Source organism: Bos grunniens, chromosome 14, assembly GCF_055505025.1.
Source record: "Bos grunniens cultivar Pamir isolate PY7600 chromosome 14, Bosgru_T2T1.0, whole genome shotgun sequence".
Classification (NCBI taxonomy): domain Eukaryota; kingdom Metazoa; phylum Chordata; class Mammalia; order Artiodactyla; family Bovidae; genus Bos; species Bos grunniens.
Window position 1 is genome coordinate 1,215,980 of NC_141178.1, and position 12,090 is coordinate 1,228,069.

General features: G+C 42.9%; 1 protein-coding gene across 17 annotated transcripts in view; it reads left to right on the forward strand.

The window, feature by feature from the left end:
* Positions 1 to 12,090, forward strand: part of ENPP2 (ectonucleotide pyrophosphatase/phosphodiesterase 2) — a 132,810-nt gene that overhangs the window by 41,426 nt on the left and 79,294 nt on the right. For all 17 annotated transcript variants that reach the window (XM_086335724.1, XM_086335727.1, XM_086335731.1 and 14 more), the window contains exon 3: positions 9,902 to 10,057. In XM_086335724.1, the coding sequence (XP_086191850.1) occupies positions 9,902 to 10,057 (156 nt within the window). The remainder of the gene's footprint in view (positions 1 to 9,901; positions 10,058 to 12,090) is intronic.

The following is a 12,090-nucleotide window of genomic DNA, read 5'->3' on the forward strand; positions in this document are numbered from 1 at the left end:
AACTTGAAAAATACAGACCAGATTTACTAATCCTCAAATATATTTTGTGTATAATAAATAATTTCCGTACATTATTAAAAACAATTATAAGAATTAATGAGTCAATGCTACTTCTGGAAAAATAATATAATCTAAATTATCATCTCTAAATCTAGTATATTTCAGAATATTTGCTTCTTGAATTATTAATCAAATCATTGATTATTTTTGGCCTTATGGTATCTTCTAAAGTAATTTATTAGTGAAAATTCTACTGCTAGGAAGTATTAGTCTCGAGATACATGTGAGTCTGAGTTTGGGGATTTTGGTATGCCTGACACTTTTTATTTTTAAATTTCTGTTGATAAAGCTTACTGCTTTTGAGGCACTGTAATTGATTTCTCCCAAATGAAGACCATGGTGTGCTTTGGAAACTGACTGAACGCATAGTGCGGAGAGTATAAGCATTTTCCTCTTTTTAAATGTTGTGTGTGTCTGAGATGACGCTTATGGTTGGTGATTCTGCCTGCAAAGTGTGCGCGTCGGAAAACCCTGGGTGAGCTGTCACATGCGTTTTAGAGAAGATGCTAGGAGGAAAGGCTGCCATGCTTACTGTCAACGACACTTCCGTGTTCCAGAGTATTCCTGAGAAACTCAGTGCTTCGAGATTGTTCTACCAAGTAGAAGGAACACAGAGGGTATTGATGCATAGCCAGCTTCAGACTGACCGGGGCAAGACCTCTCATTCACTACCATTCAGTTTCTTACTTAGGAAACGTAGTACCTCAGAGTCCTCAGCTGCAGCTGAGAATGTTCTACACACATGCAGACTCTTGCAACTGGTCTGTGGTGGATGTTAGTTTCAAGGCTGTGGCCATGCAAACTATTATAATTAATAGTTTGGCACACTTGATAGCTGGATTTTTTGTTAGGATGTGGTGATCTATTGGAAGTCATGGTAAAATAAGATTTCTTCTTTCAGATTGTAGATTTATTAGAGGATGTGGAATGAGCAGAACTAATTACAAGTCTGCTGGGTAAATATCACGGACCATCAGGCGCATGAGATGCCGGGAATAAATTTTCAAAGAGAATGTAAAGAATATGTGCAATTCAGTTTGACGTTCTTGTCCCATACGTCTGATGTAGCCGGCTTGATTTACCTCTAAAGTTGAACGAGAATTTATGTGTATACAGGTGACACTCATGTAATGTGCTTACGTGTATATTTCTGTGTGATGGTGGAATCTATTTCACTGGAGTTGGTGACGGATACTTTTCCAGTCTCTGGGTGGAAATGGGATCTCCTTTGAGAGAAGCAACTTCATACCTGAAAGACAAAGGGAAGTGGGTAAGCTTGTGAGTAACTGGCTAACAGAGACTTGAAAGCTTTGTTCAAGTCATCATCGTTTTTAAGTGGCTTGAGAGTTTAAAAGTACGTGAATGCAAGTGAAATTCATGGGGAAATGTGAAATGAAGAGTGTCACTGACAACTTTACAAGTAAAGCTTTGCTTTGTGAATCCTGGAGAAAGCAAATAGTGGTGACAGGCGTGAGAAGGCTCACGTTCATTTGATAGCTTTGGGCATCTCATCCTACAACGCAAAGGCGCTTAAATGATAAGGCAGTAGCTTGGAGGAACTGCAAAGCTGACTGGTGACTGTCATCAGCCGTTACTCGGCAAGGAAAATTAGAAGGACAATTAGAAGGACTATCACGTCCTGGGACTTTATGTTAAATCTAATGTTGAAACCAGAAGGCATTTAAGTCAGTGGAACACAATGATCTGAATTAGCATTGAAAGAAGGGCGTGGATTTTTCAGTTCTTTGTTATATGGCACTTAGGTACGGTGATTTTTCATGTATCTTAGAACTATACAAATGCTCTGTGGTGACCTTCATGGGAAGGAAATCCAAAAAAGAGGGGATATATGAAAATGTATGGCTGATTCAGTGTGGCAGCCTGGATGGGAGGGGACTTGGGGGAGAAGGGATGCATGTACATGTATGGCTGAGGCCCTTCCTTGGCTGCCCACCCGAAACTATCACAACCTTTTCTTGGGAGGGGGCGCAGGGAGTCGAGTTCCATGTTTATTGTTGTACACATATATATATTTCTTGTGTATACACAGATAATTTTCTTTCTCAGAAGTATTAAAAAATTGATTAACCTTCAGTCTACAAAAAATACCTACTCTGCATGATAGAAAAATCGCTCCTACAAGTTCAACTGATTTATGCCCCAAACTTTCCCCAAAACGTCTCAAATTCCTGGTGGCTCAGACAGTCAAGAATCCACCTGTAATGCAGGAGACCTGGGTTCGATCCCTGGGTCAGGAAGATCCGCTGGAGGAGGGCATGGCAACCCACTTCAGTATTCTTGCCTGGAGAATCCCCATGGACAGAGGAGCCTGGTGGGCTACAGTCCATGGGGTCACAAAGAGTCTGACACGACTAAGTGACTTTCACTTTCCCCAAAATATACAATATGAAGCAACACATTGAATCTTAATGTAGAAGGTGGGCCATGCGGAGGGTGGAGGGGCAGAGGGCCACATGTGCTCATGCGCTCATGCACACACATGCACCCCTCAGGCATGTGCCCCCACTCAGCAGTGGCCTGAGTGTGGGGCTCTGGCCCACCTGGGAGCCCCCCGGAGGCTCCTGGCCAGCCCCATGCTCAGGGAGCAGGCCCAGCAGCCCAGTATCACTGTGCTGGTAACTGGCTATTCTCCACTACACACAGTTTTAAAAGAAATACAGCTTCCGTACGGCAGAAACCAACACAGCGCTGTAAAGCACCTATGTGCACGCACGCTCACTCACTCAGGCCTGTCTGACTCTTCGCGACCCCATGGACTGACTGTACCTCACCAGACTCCTCCATCCCTGGAATTTTCCAGGCAAGAATACTGGAGCAGGTTGCCATTTCCTACCCCAAGGGATCTTCCCGACCCAGGGATCTAACCCATGTCTGTTGCACCTCCTGCATTGGCAGGTGGATTCTTTACCCCCGAGCCACCTGGGAAGCCATTAATTTAAAAAAGGGAAAGGAGTGAATTCAGACTAAAATTTTATTGTGAACCTAATAAAACCTGTTCCAATTTCTGTTGAAAAGCATAGTAAATAGTAGGCAAAAACCTGGTAAGCAAAAAAATGTCCAAATGATATAAGCACACATTGTAATAGTAAACTTTTAAAATAATTTCTTTAAAATGAGTATTTTGCAGATTGTTTTTTAAAAAATCAATTTAGTTTATATTCCCGATGATTTTTATGCATTGCTTATCATAATTGTATACTATAGAAAGGGGCGTTAACTATTCTTTAATTTTCAAATTTCATATAAAAATTAAAGACTAAAATTGACAAGGGAAAAAAAAAAAAAACTATACAGAATCTTCTATCTTGTTGCATTAACCAGAAATCTCCATCTTAAATAAAGTTCAACATAGCTTAGATCTTCCAAAATCATGTCTTAAAAAGAACATCTAAAATTCAGAGCTTATGTGCATAATTTGAAAAATCCTTTGTTAACGATAATGATATTATAGCTACAATCAGATGATCTAAAATTGTAGCTAGGCCTTTGCTAGCTTAAGTTAGGCCTAAGGTTCTTATTTTTAAAACAACTTTTAATTTTATATTGGAGTATAAAAGTATGGTGATACTTTCAGGTGGACAGCACAGGGACTCAGTCAAGCATATACACGTATCCATTCTCCCCCAAAGTCCCCTCCCATCCAGGCTGCCACAGAACACTGAGCAGGGTTCCCTGTGCCACACAGTGGAGCAGTACACAAGTGAAATTAAACTCTTAAATTGTATTCAAATCATCTAGAAATCTGTTTTCTTGTAGTTTACGAGGTCTTTCTACACGAGGACGTGGTATTTAAAAACACACTGAAAAAGTATGGAATTCAGAGGGCTTCCCTGGTGTTCAGATGGTAAAGAATCCGCCTGCAGTGCAAGAGACCTGGGTTCAACCGTGAGTTGGAAAGGTCACCTGGAGGGGGGAATGGCACCCCACTCCAGGATTCGTGCCTGGGGAAGCCCACGAACAGGGGAGCCTGGTGGGCTGTCTTCCATGGGGTCGCAAAGAGTCGGACACGACTCAGTGACTTTCTCTTTCGCTAGAGTTCTGATCTCCCAACCAGGAAAATGGGGATAATATCGCCTCTTTGTCTGAAAAGATTCTTGAAAACAAACGTGCCATACTAAGACTGATAAGAATATAAGGTGTTGAGTGTACGCTGATACACTGCATTTATCTCCAAATTTGTTTGAAGGCCAGGGTCTCCATTTTACCTCATCAAATTGACAGTATGTGCTATATAAAATGCCGTTTCATTGTTTGGTAGCAGACTTATACTACTGAATGTGATCATACATGTTATTTGAGTGATTTACAAGTGAAATTAGACTCAGATTTCATTGAAATCATCTAGAAACCTATTTTCTTGTAGTTGATGGGGTCTTGCTACATGAGGATGTTGTATTTTATACAAACACATTGAAAGTACAGGTGTTTGAAAACTTCCCAGGTGGACCTATTAATTTAAAAAGTTGTCTATGAAATCTGGTTCAGAAGCTGTGAAGAAGAGGAGAGCGTAATGATGGTGCAGTAATGGATATTTATAGGAAGTGGTGTATTTAGGAAGTGGAGATACTGACACACAGGCCTGTACTAAGTGCTGCTTTCGAAGAGATGAGGTCAAGAGTATCGAGGAAAAACAGCAACTTCAGCGCAAGAAAGTAGGACCGGAAAGAACACATCGTGTACTCCAGAAGAGGCGTCAGACGGGACTTCAGGCTTGAGTTGGCTGGCATCTTGATTGTCATCCACGTTGTCTGCCTTTTTCCCTTGTATTTTATGCTTCAGACAAGGCAGGCAGACACCGGAGAGCCAGGTCTGTCCCAGTGCTCTTAGAAAGGAGGCGGCTTACTCAGTCTGTTTCATTTCAAGACTTGCCTCTCACTTTCAGGAAACCCTCAGGCTGAGAACCATGGAAAATGGGAGGAACAGAGAGTGGGTCACAGCGCAAACTCTGAATGCAGGATCAGATAAAACTTAGATGAATCGTCCAGCTTTCGGCTGGGCTAAGTAGTTTCAAACTTAAACACAGCCTCCCTCACTGGCCGTCGTCCAAATCTGAAAATTTCCATTTTGCAGAGATTTGGTGGAAAATGTGATTGGGAATCCAGGATGAAATTATGTTTAGGTCACAACTGTTGTCATGAATTAGGCTGTTTCGAATAGTCTAATTAAATTATCAATAATTTTTTTTTCTGTGCATAAATGGCACCAGAATTCCACAATGCTACTTCTGTGTAGGTATGGTAAGACGGAATGTTTTAGAAAGAAGATTTACTTAGCTAAGTAAAAATAACTTCACTTGTTTCTATCAGAATTGTGAGTTTGAATGTGATAAATCCAATTTTACATTGGTAGGTTTTTTAAATCATGAAATTGCGCTTCTGGGAAAAGTAAGAAGCGTACAGCATTGTTTTTATGTACATCACATATAACATATTTTAAAATGTAAAGTCTCTATTTAAAGAAAACTTCTGTCTGTGTAGACCTGCGACATTTATTTTTTAAGATTCTGGAACTGACTTGTTCCTTTGAAGTAAAACAATATCATTTAAATGTGTAATTCAAAAGGCAGAATAGCATTTGAATCTCATAAAAGTGCTGGCAAGTGCGTCATATGAAGTTTCAGACCCCCATCACACTTAGGACAGATTTGTTTTTAATTTATTTTTAATTTAAGGATAATTGCTTTCCGGTGTCCTGCTGGCTTCTGCCTCAGAGCAGTGTGAAGTGGCCCTGAGTGTCTGCAGGCTCCGCCCTGTGCACCTCACTCCCAGTACAGCAGTGTGAACCGGCCCTGAGTGTCCGCAGGCCCGGCCCCCGTGCACCTCGCTCCCATCCCCGCGTTGCACGCTCTAGGGGTCACAGCACCGGCTGAGCTCCCTGAGTTACGCAGCGACTTCCCACTGGCCGTCTGTTTTACCTGTGGTCGTGGCTTATGTTTCACGCCCCTCTCTCAATCCGCCCCGCCTCTCCTTCCCCGGCTGTGTCCACAAGTTTCTTCTCCATGTCTGCGGCGTTGTTCCTGCCCTGCAAATAGGTTCAGGTACCATTTTTCCAGATTCCATATCTGTGTGTTGCTGTACGGTATTTGTTTTTCTCTTTCTGACCTACTTCACTCAGCACGGAGTTTGTTTCCTTGTTGTCTTTCTCGTTAGTTCTGAAGTTTTTAGTTCTGATAAAGGAAGGCTTTACAGATTTTAGAATTCAGGTATATAAGAAGTTAGAGAATCCTTCCATATCTGACTATTGAATCAAGTACAAGAAGAAGAGCAGTCCTAAAACTTGGCCTGGTGCGGGGCAAGGGGCCCAGAACCCGGGTGGGATGAAAAAGCCGGCTCATGGGGACGAGCTAAAGAGAGAATCAGGGCTGGGAGTCGTTCTGAAGGAAGATGTCAGGGGCAGAACAGGCCCTGGAAAGGCCAGGTGAACTTTGTTCTGCCACTTTATTTTGTTTAAAAAAAAAAGGTGCAGCCGTTCCTGCCGTTCTCAGCAGAATCAGTCAGCCAGGAGTGAGTTTTGGCTTATGTATCCCTAATCCATGGGCTTCCCTGGTGGCTCAGTAGTAAAGAGGCTCCTGCCAACACAGGAGACCCAGGTTCGATTCCTGGGGCAGGGAGATCCTCTGGAGAAGGAATGGTAACCCACTCCAGTATTCTTGCCTGGGAAATCCCATGGACAGAAGAGCCTGGCGGGCTACAGTCCATGGGGGTTGCGAGAGGCTTACACACTTGGCAACTAAGCAACAATAATCCCTAATCCACACCAGCCCAGAAATTCACTCTTATTTGAAAGTTGTTAGTAACCCCGTATTGAGTACAATACTTTTTATGAGCTGTATGTTTGCATTATGAGTGTAAGTGCAACTCTTTCTTAACAAAGCTGTCTTCAGTTTGAGGGTTGGCAAGGAAGATGATAATTGGATAGGGGCGAGCTATTGTGTGAAATTCAATTATTTTCAAAAGCACAGTGAGTGGTAAACTTAGAAAGTAACTATTGTTGGACTGCTACTGCTGCTGCTAAGTCGCTTCAGTCGTGTCCGACTCTGTGCGACCCCACAGACGGCAGCCCACCAGGCTCCTCCGTCCCTGGGATTCTCCAGGCAAGAACACTGGAGTGGGTTGCCATTTTCTTCTCCAACTATTGTTGGAAGGAAGGAGTGAAAATCACTTTGATAGAATGAATGGAGAAAGGTTTAAAATGATTAGAAATTCATACAAATTTTTTGAAAGTAAAAATAAGAAAAAGGAAGAGATTATGATGAGGGAAAAGCAAAGGGCGTGAATGGAGGAAAACCTCACGTGCTGGCTGAGACGCCACCAAGGAGACAGGACGGGTGAACATCTACGAGCAATGTGCCTTTGAAGCTTTTCTGATTATCCCAGCCCTAAGGATAGCTAAGTGTGCTTATATATGCAGTTCATGAGCACAAATTCTACTCAGAATTTATCGTAATAGATGGATGCTGGGATGATTCTAAGCAGTATCCTTATAAAAGGAGTGTTTCAGTTATAAGCATTTTTCTTACATTCGCTTTTCACCGTGGGACTTTATTTTTCCTTTCTCTACTGCTCAGTCCTCCTCCTCTCATAGTTCCTTGAAGTTCAGCATGTCTGTTGATTGGTTGGGCAAAGTCTATAGAAAAATGTGGTTTGTGAACCAGAGGTAAGGCATTGCCTTGGAAACCTGATATTATTTCTTCAGCTGAATGGGGGTGATTTGTATGTCTTTGAAGATCCCATAATCAACCATGCAAAAGCGTTTCACATCTCGTGGTCAGGTGAATCTGTTTGCTTTAGTTGAACTAATCTAATGCCGTCCAGGTCAGGATTGGGTGACTCTGACTTGAAAGAGGACAAAGGACTAACAGATGAATGGGATGTTCAGATAAATGGCTTTGCTGAACCTAGAAATGTCATTAAATATCTGTTCTCTCCTTGCCTCTGGTGTTTTCTTGATTTTACAAGTAATGGATTCTGATTATAAAAAAATGGAAAATTCATAAACATAAGGAACTAAAATAACATTATAAATAAAATTTGTAGGATATTTATATATTGTATAATATACCCTTCATGCACATAAATTCACATGCATGTCTACTTACACACATATAGATATATGTTATATATATACGTGAGAGGGAAAAGTAAGCAAGCAAAACATTAAAAAAAAAAAGATATTTGTAAAACAGAAGTTTCAAATTGCAGAAAAGTAAGACGTTTCCTTGCTTCTTCTCATTTCTCCAAAAATTATTTCTGTAAAGAATTTTTACAGTGAAAAAAAGTGTTATTCACATTGGCATGTGCTGTGTGCTCAGTCGTGTCTGACTCTGGTGACCCCATGGACCGCAGCCTGCCAGGCCCCGCTGTCCCGGGGTTCCCCATGCAGGAATCCCGGGGTGGGTGCCGTGTCCTCTTCCAGATTCACCCTGGTACTTGTCTCAACGCTTCTGTCCCCACCCACTCTCTCATCTCTAGCTCTGGCCTCTGACTTTATTTTATGTTTATCTCTATCTTTATTGCTTTCTCCATCTCTATTTCTAACAGAAAATATAATATATACATTTACTACCAGGGCTTCCATGGTGGCTCAGATGGTAAAGAATCTGCCATCAATTCAGGAGACCTGGGTTCGATCCCTGGGTTGACCAGGATTGTTTTCCATGCTTTGCTGTTTTAAAAAAATGTTTATCCATTTTATAGCTCTTTCCATACTAGCCTGTGCAGATCTGACTTGCTTTGTAAGCTGGGATGAGGATCCTGCTTAATTTTTCCAGCCAGCCTGTTATCCTAGCACTATTTACCGATTAATTTTTTTTTGTTCCTTGATTAATCCTTTCTTTCTCCAAGATTGTAGAGTTTACGTTTGTATAACTCTAGTTATGTATGTAGGTTTTATGGCTGGAAGAGATCTCAAAAGTCTTTTAGTTCAACCCCATCTGTTCAGCCTGTTCTCAGAACATTTAGGCTCAATTTTCCTGTTGCAGTTGTAAAGAATCCTGCCTGCCAATGCTGGAGATGCAAGAAATGCAAGTATGATTCCTGGGTCAGGAAGATCCCCTGGAGTAGGAAATGGCAACCCATTCCAGTATTCTTGCCTGGAAAATCCCATGGACAGAGGATACTGGCAGGTTACAGGCCATGGGTCGCAGAGTTGGATATGGCTGAGCAACTGAGCATCCGTGCACCTTCCTTACAAAAACTGTGGATTTTTGAACAGGCAAATGAACACTTCTAAGTGTAGACTTCAAAGTACTGTTCTCTGTTGGCATCACAACATCCACAGAGACACAGAATTGTGGTAATAATCACTGGAAATAGTAGTAAAACCAGTAGCCAACATTTGTTACTTTCTGTATGGCTGACACCTTGCTCAGTATCTCATTTAATTCGCATGATAGTCGCCAGTTACTTTTATTGGTCTCCCCGCTCTACAGATGAAGAAACTGGCGCAGAAGACCTGCTGAGGTTTACAGCCAGCAGCAGATGGAGCCAGGCTGCTCAGCTCGAGTCTGCCTGCATGACCACGCTCTTCTGCCCAGGGCCTCCCTGCCAGAGTGACGTGACGGGAAGGTCGCTCAGTCGTGCAAGACTGTCTGTGACCCCATGGACCATAGCCTGCCAGGCTCCTCTGTCCATGGAGTTCTCCAGACCAGAATACTGGAGTGGGTAGCCTTTCCCACTCCAGGGGATCTTCCCAAACCAGGGATCTAACCCAGGTCTCCCGCATTGCCAGTGGATTCTTTCCTGTCTGAGCCACCAGGGAAACCCCCTAGTGACATGACCTGTTCCCTAATCCCATTGCCCTTGTCTCTTGTCTCTTGCAGTGTTATCAGACTCCCCCTCGATCAACATCTCTGGGTCTTGCAAGGGCAGATGCTTTGAACTTCAAGAGGCTGGACCCCCTGATTGTCGATGTGACAACTTGTGTAAGAGCTATAGCAGCTGCTGCCTTGACTTTGATGAGCTCTGCTTGAAGACAGGTGCGTAACTTTTGAATCCTCTCTAGTCTCAGTTAGCTGGCTTAACCCCTGCTGTTGAGCAACCTGCCATCGCCACCCTGCTTTGGACGAACCAAACTGGGGGATTTAGTTTCGTTTCTGGAATCACTGTCAGTTTTGTTACAAGCACACCCTGTATGGCCGTTGTATCCACACAAGACTCGGCCCAAAGAGAATTCTTCGCAGCTGCAGTCGTCATTTACTAGTTTGGGATGTTTATGACCAGTTATTTTTTCTTTAATCTTTATGATTTCTATCTCTTGCTGTCCCCCATTCACTGCTAGGATACCTGGACTGAAATTTTGCACATTCTTAAAGTGTTGGGCTCTTTTCTGGGCATCTGTTCTAACTATTATTTTTGCTTGCCTGCTCAGTTTCTAACATTGGCTTTGTTTCATCGTATTGTATAGTGACTGTGGGTCTACTCTGAGGTCATTACTTCTTCTCAGTGGGAGTCTAAAATCATTTTGGAATTCTTCTTGGGTTTGCATGCTCAAGGCAGCTCTAAAATCTTCCTCTACACGTGCCTGACCTTTGTTCACATTTCTTCTCTAATAGAAGGGTCAGTGGGGTATACAGGTCTCTGAAAGTGCATTAGTTGAGAAAATCGCCTTTGGCGACTCATTCTACCTGCTGTTTCCAAAGTCTCACACTTTAGGGGGGACTTACATCATGAGAAATGCTGGACTGGAAGAAACACAAGCTAGAATCAAGATTGTCGGGAGAAATATCAATAACCTCAGATATGCAGATGACACCACCCTTATGGCAGAAAGTGAAGAGGAACTAAAAAGCCTCTTGATGAAAGTGAAAGAGGAGAGTGAAAAAGTTGGCTTAAAGCTCAACATTCAAAAAACTAAGATCATGGCATCCGGTCCCATCACTTCATGGGAAATAGATGGGGAAACAGTGGAAACAGTGTCAGACTTTATTTTTCTGGGTTCCAAAATCACTGCAGATGGTGACTGCAGCCATGAAATTAAAAGACGCTTACTCCTTGGAAGGAAAGTTATGACCAGATATGATATATCTATATGAATATGCTATAGATAGCATATTCAAAAGCAGAGACATTACTTTGCCAACAAAAGTTCGTGTAGTCAAAGCTATGGTTTTTCCTGTGGTCATGTATGGCTGTGAGAGTTGGACTGTGAAGAAAGCTGAGCGTCGAAGGATTGATGCTTTTGAACTGTGGTGTTGGAGAAGACTCTTGAGAGTTCCTTGGACTGCAAGGAGATCCAACCAGTCCACTCTGAAGGAGATCAGCCCTGGGATTTCTTTGGAGGGAATGATGCTGAAGCTGAAACTCCAGTACTTTGGCCACCTCATGCAAAGAGTTGACTCATTGGAGAAGACTCTGATGCTGGGAGGGATTGGGGGCAGGAGGAGAAGGGGACGACAGAGGATGAGATGGCTGGATGGCATCACCGACTCGATGGACGTGAGTCTGAGTGAACTCCGGGAGTTGGTGATGGACAGGGAGGCCTGGCATGCTGCGATTCATGGGGTCGCAAAGAGTCGGACACGACTGAGTGACTGATCTGTTCTGATCTGATCTTGCAGTTACCTTGTAGATTATCCCCCATTCCTCTGGGCAGCTTCATGTTCACACTCTCTGGGAAAGGTGACAAGCAACCCTGCTCTCAAGGTCATTTTGTAAAAAATTATTTTTTGGAAAAAGTGGAAGCAGTGACAGATTTTATTTCCTTGGGCTCCAAAATCACTGCAGCCTTGCTGCTTGGAAACAAAGCTATGAAAAACCTAGATGGTGTGTTAAAAAGCAGAGACATCACTTTGCTGACAAAGGAGTGCCAAGTCAAAGCTATGGTTTTTGCAGTAGTCATGTACGAATGTGAGAGTTGGACTGTAGAGAAGGCTGAGCGCCGAGGAGCCTGGCAGGCTGCGGTCCATGGGATTGCAAAGACACGACTCAGCGACTGAACAGCAGTTGCTTTGCGGTGCTGTGTTAGTCTCTGCTGCGCGGCAAAGCGAGTCAACTCTGTGTATGTATATAT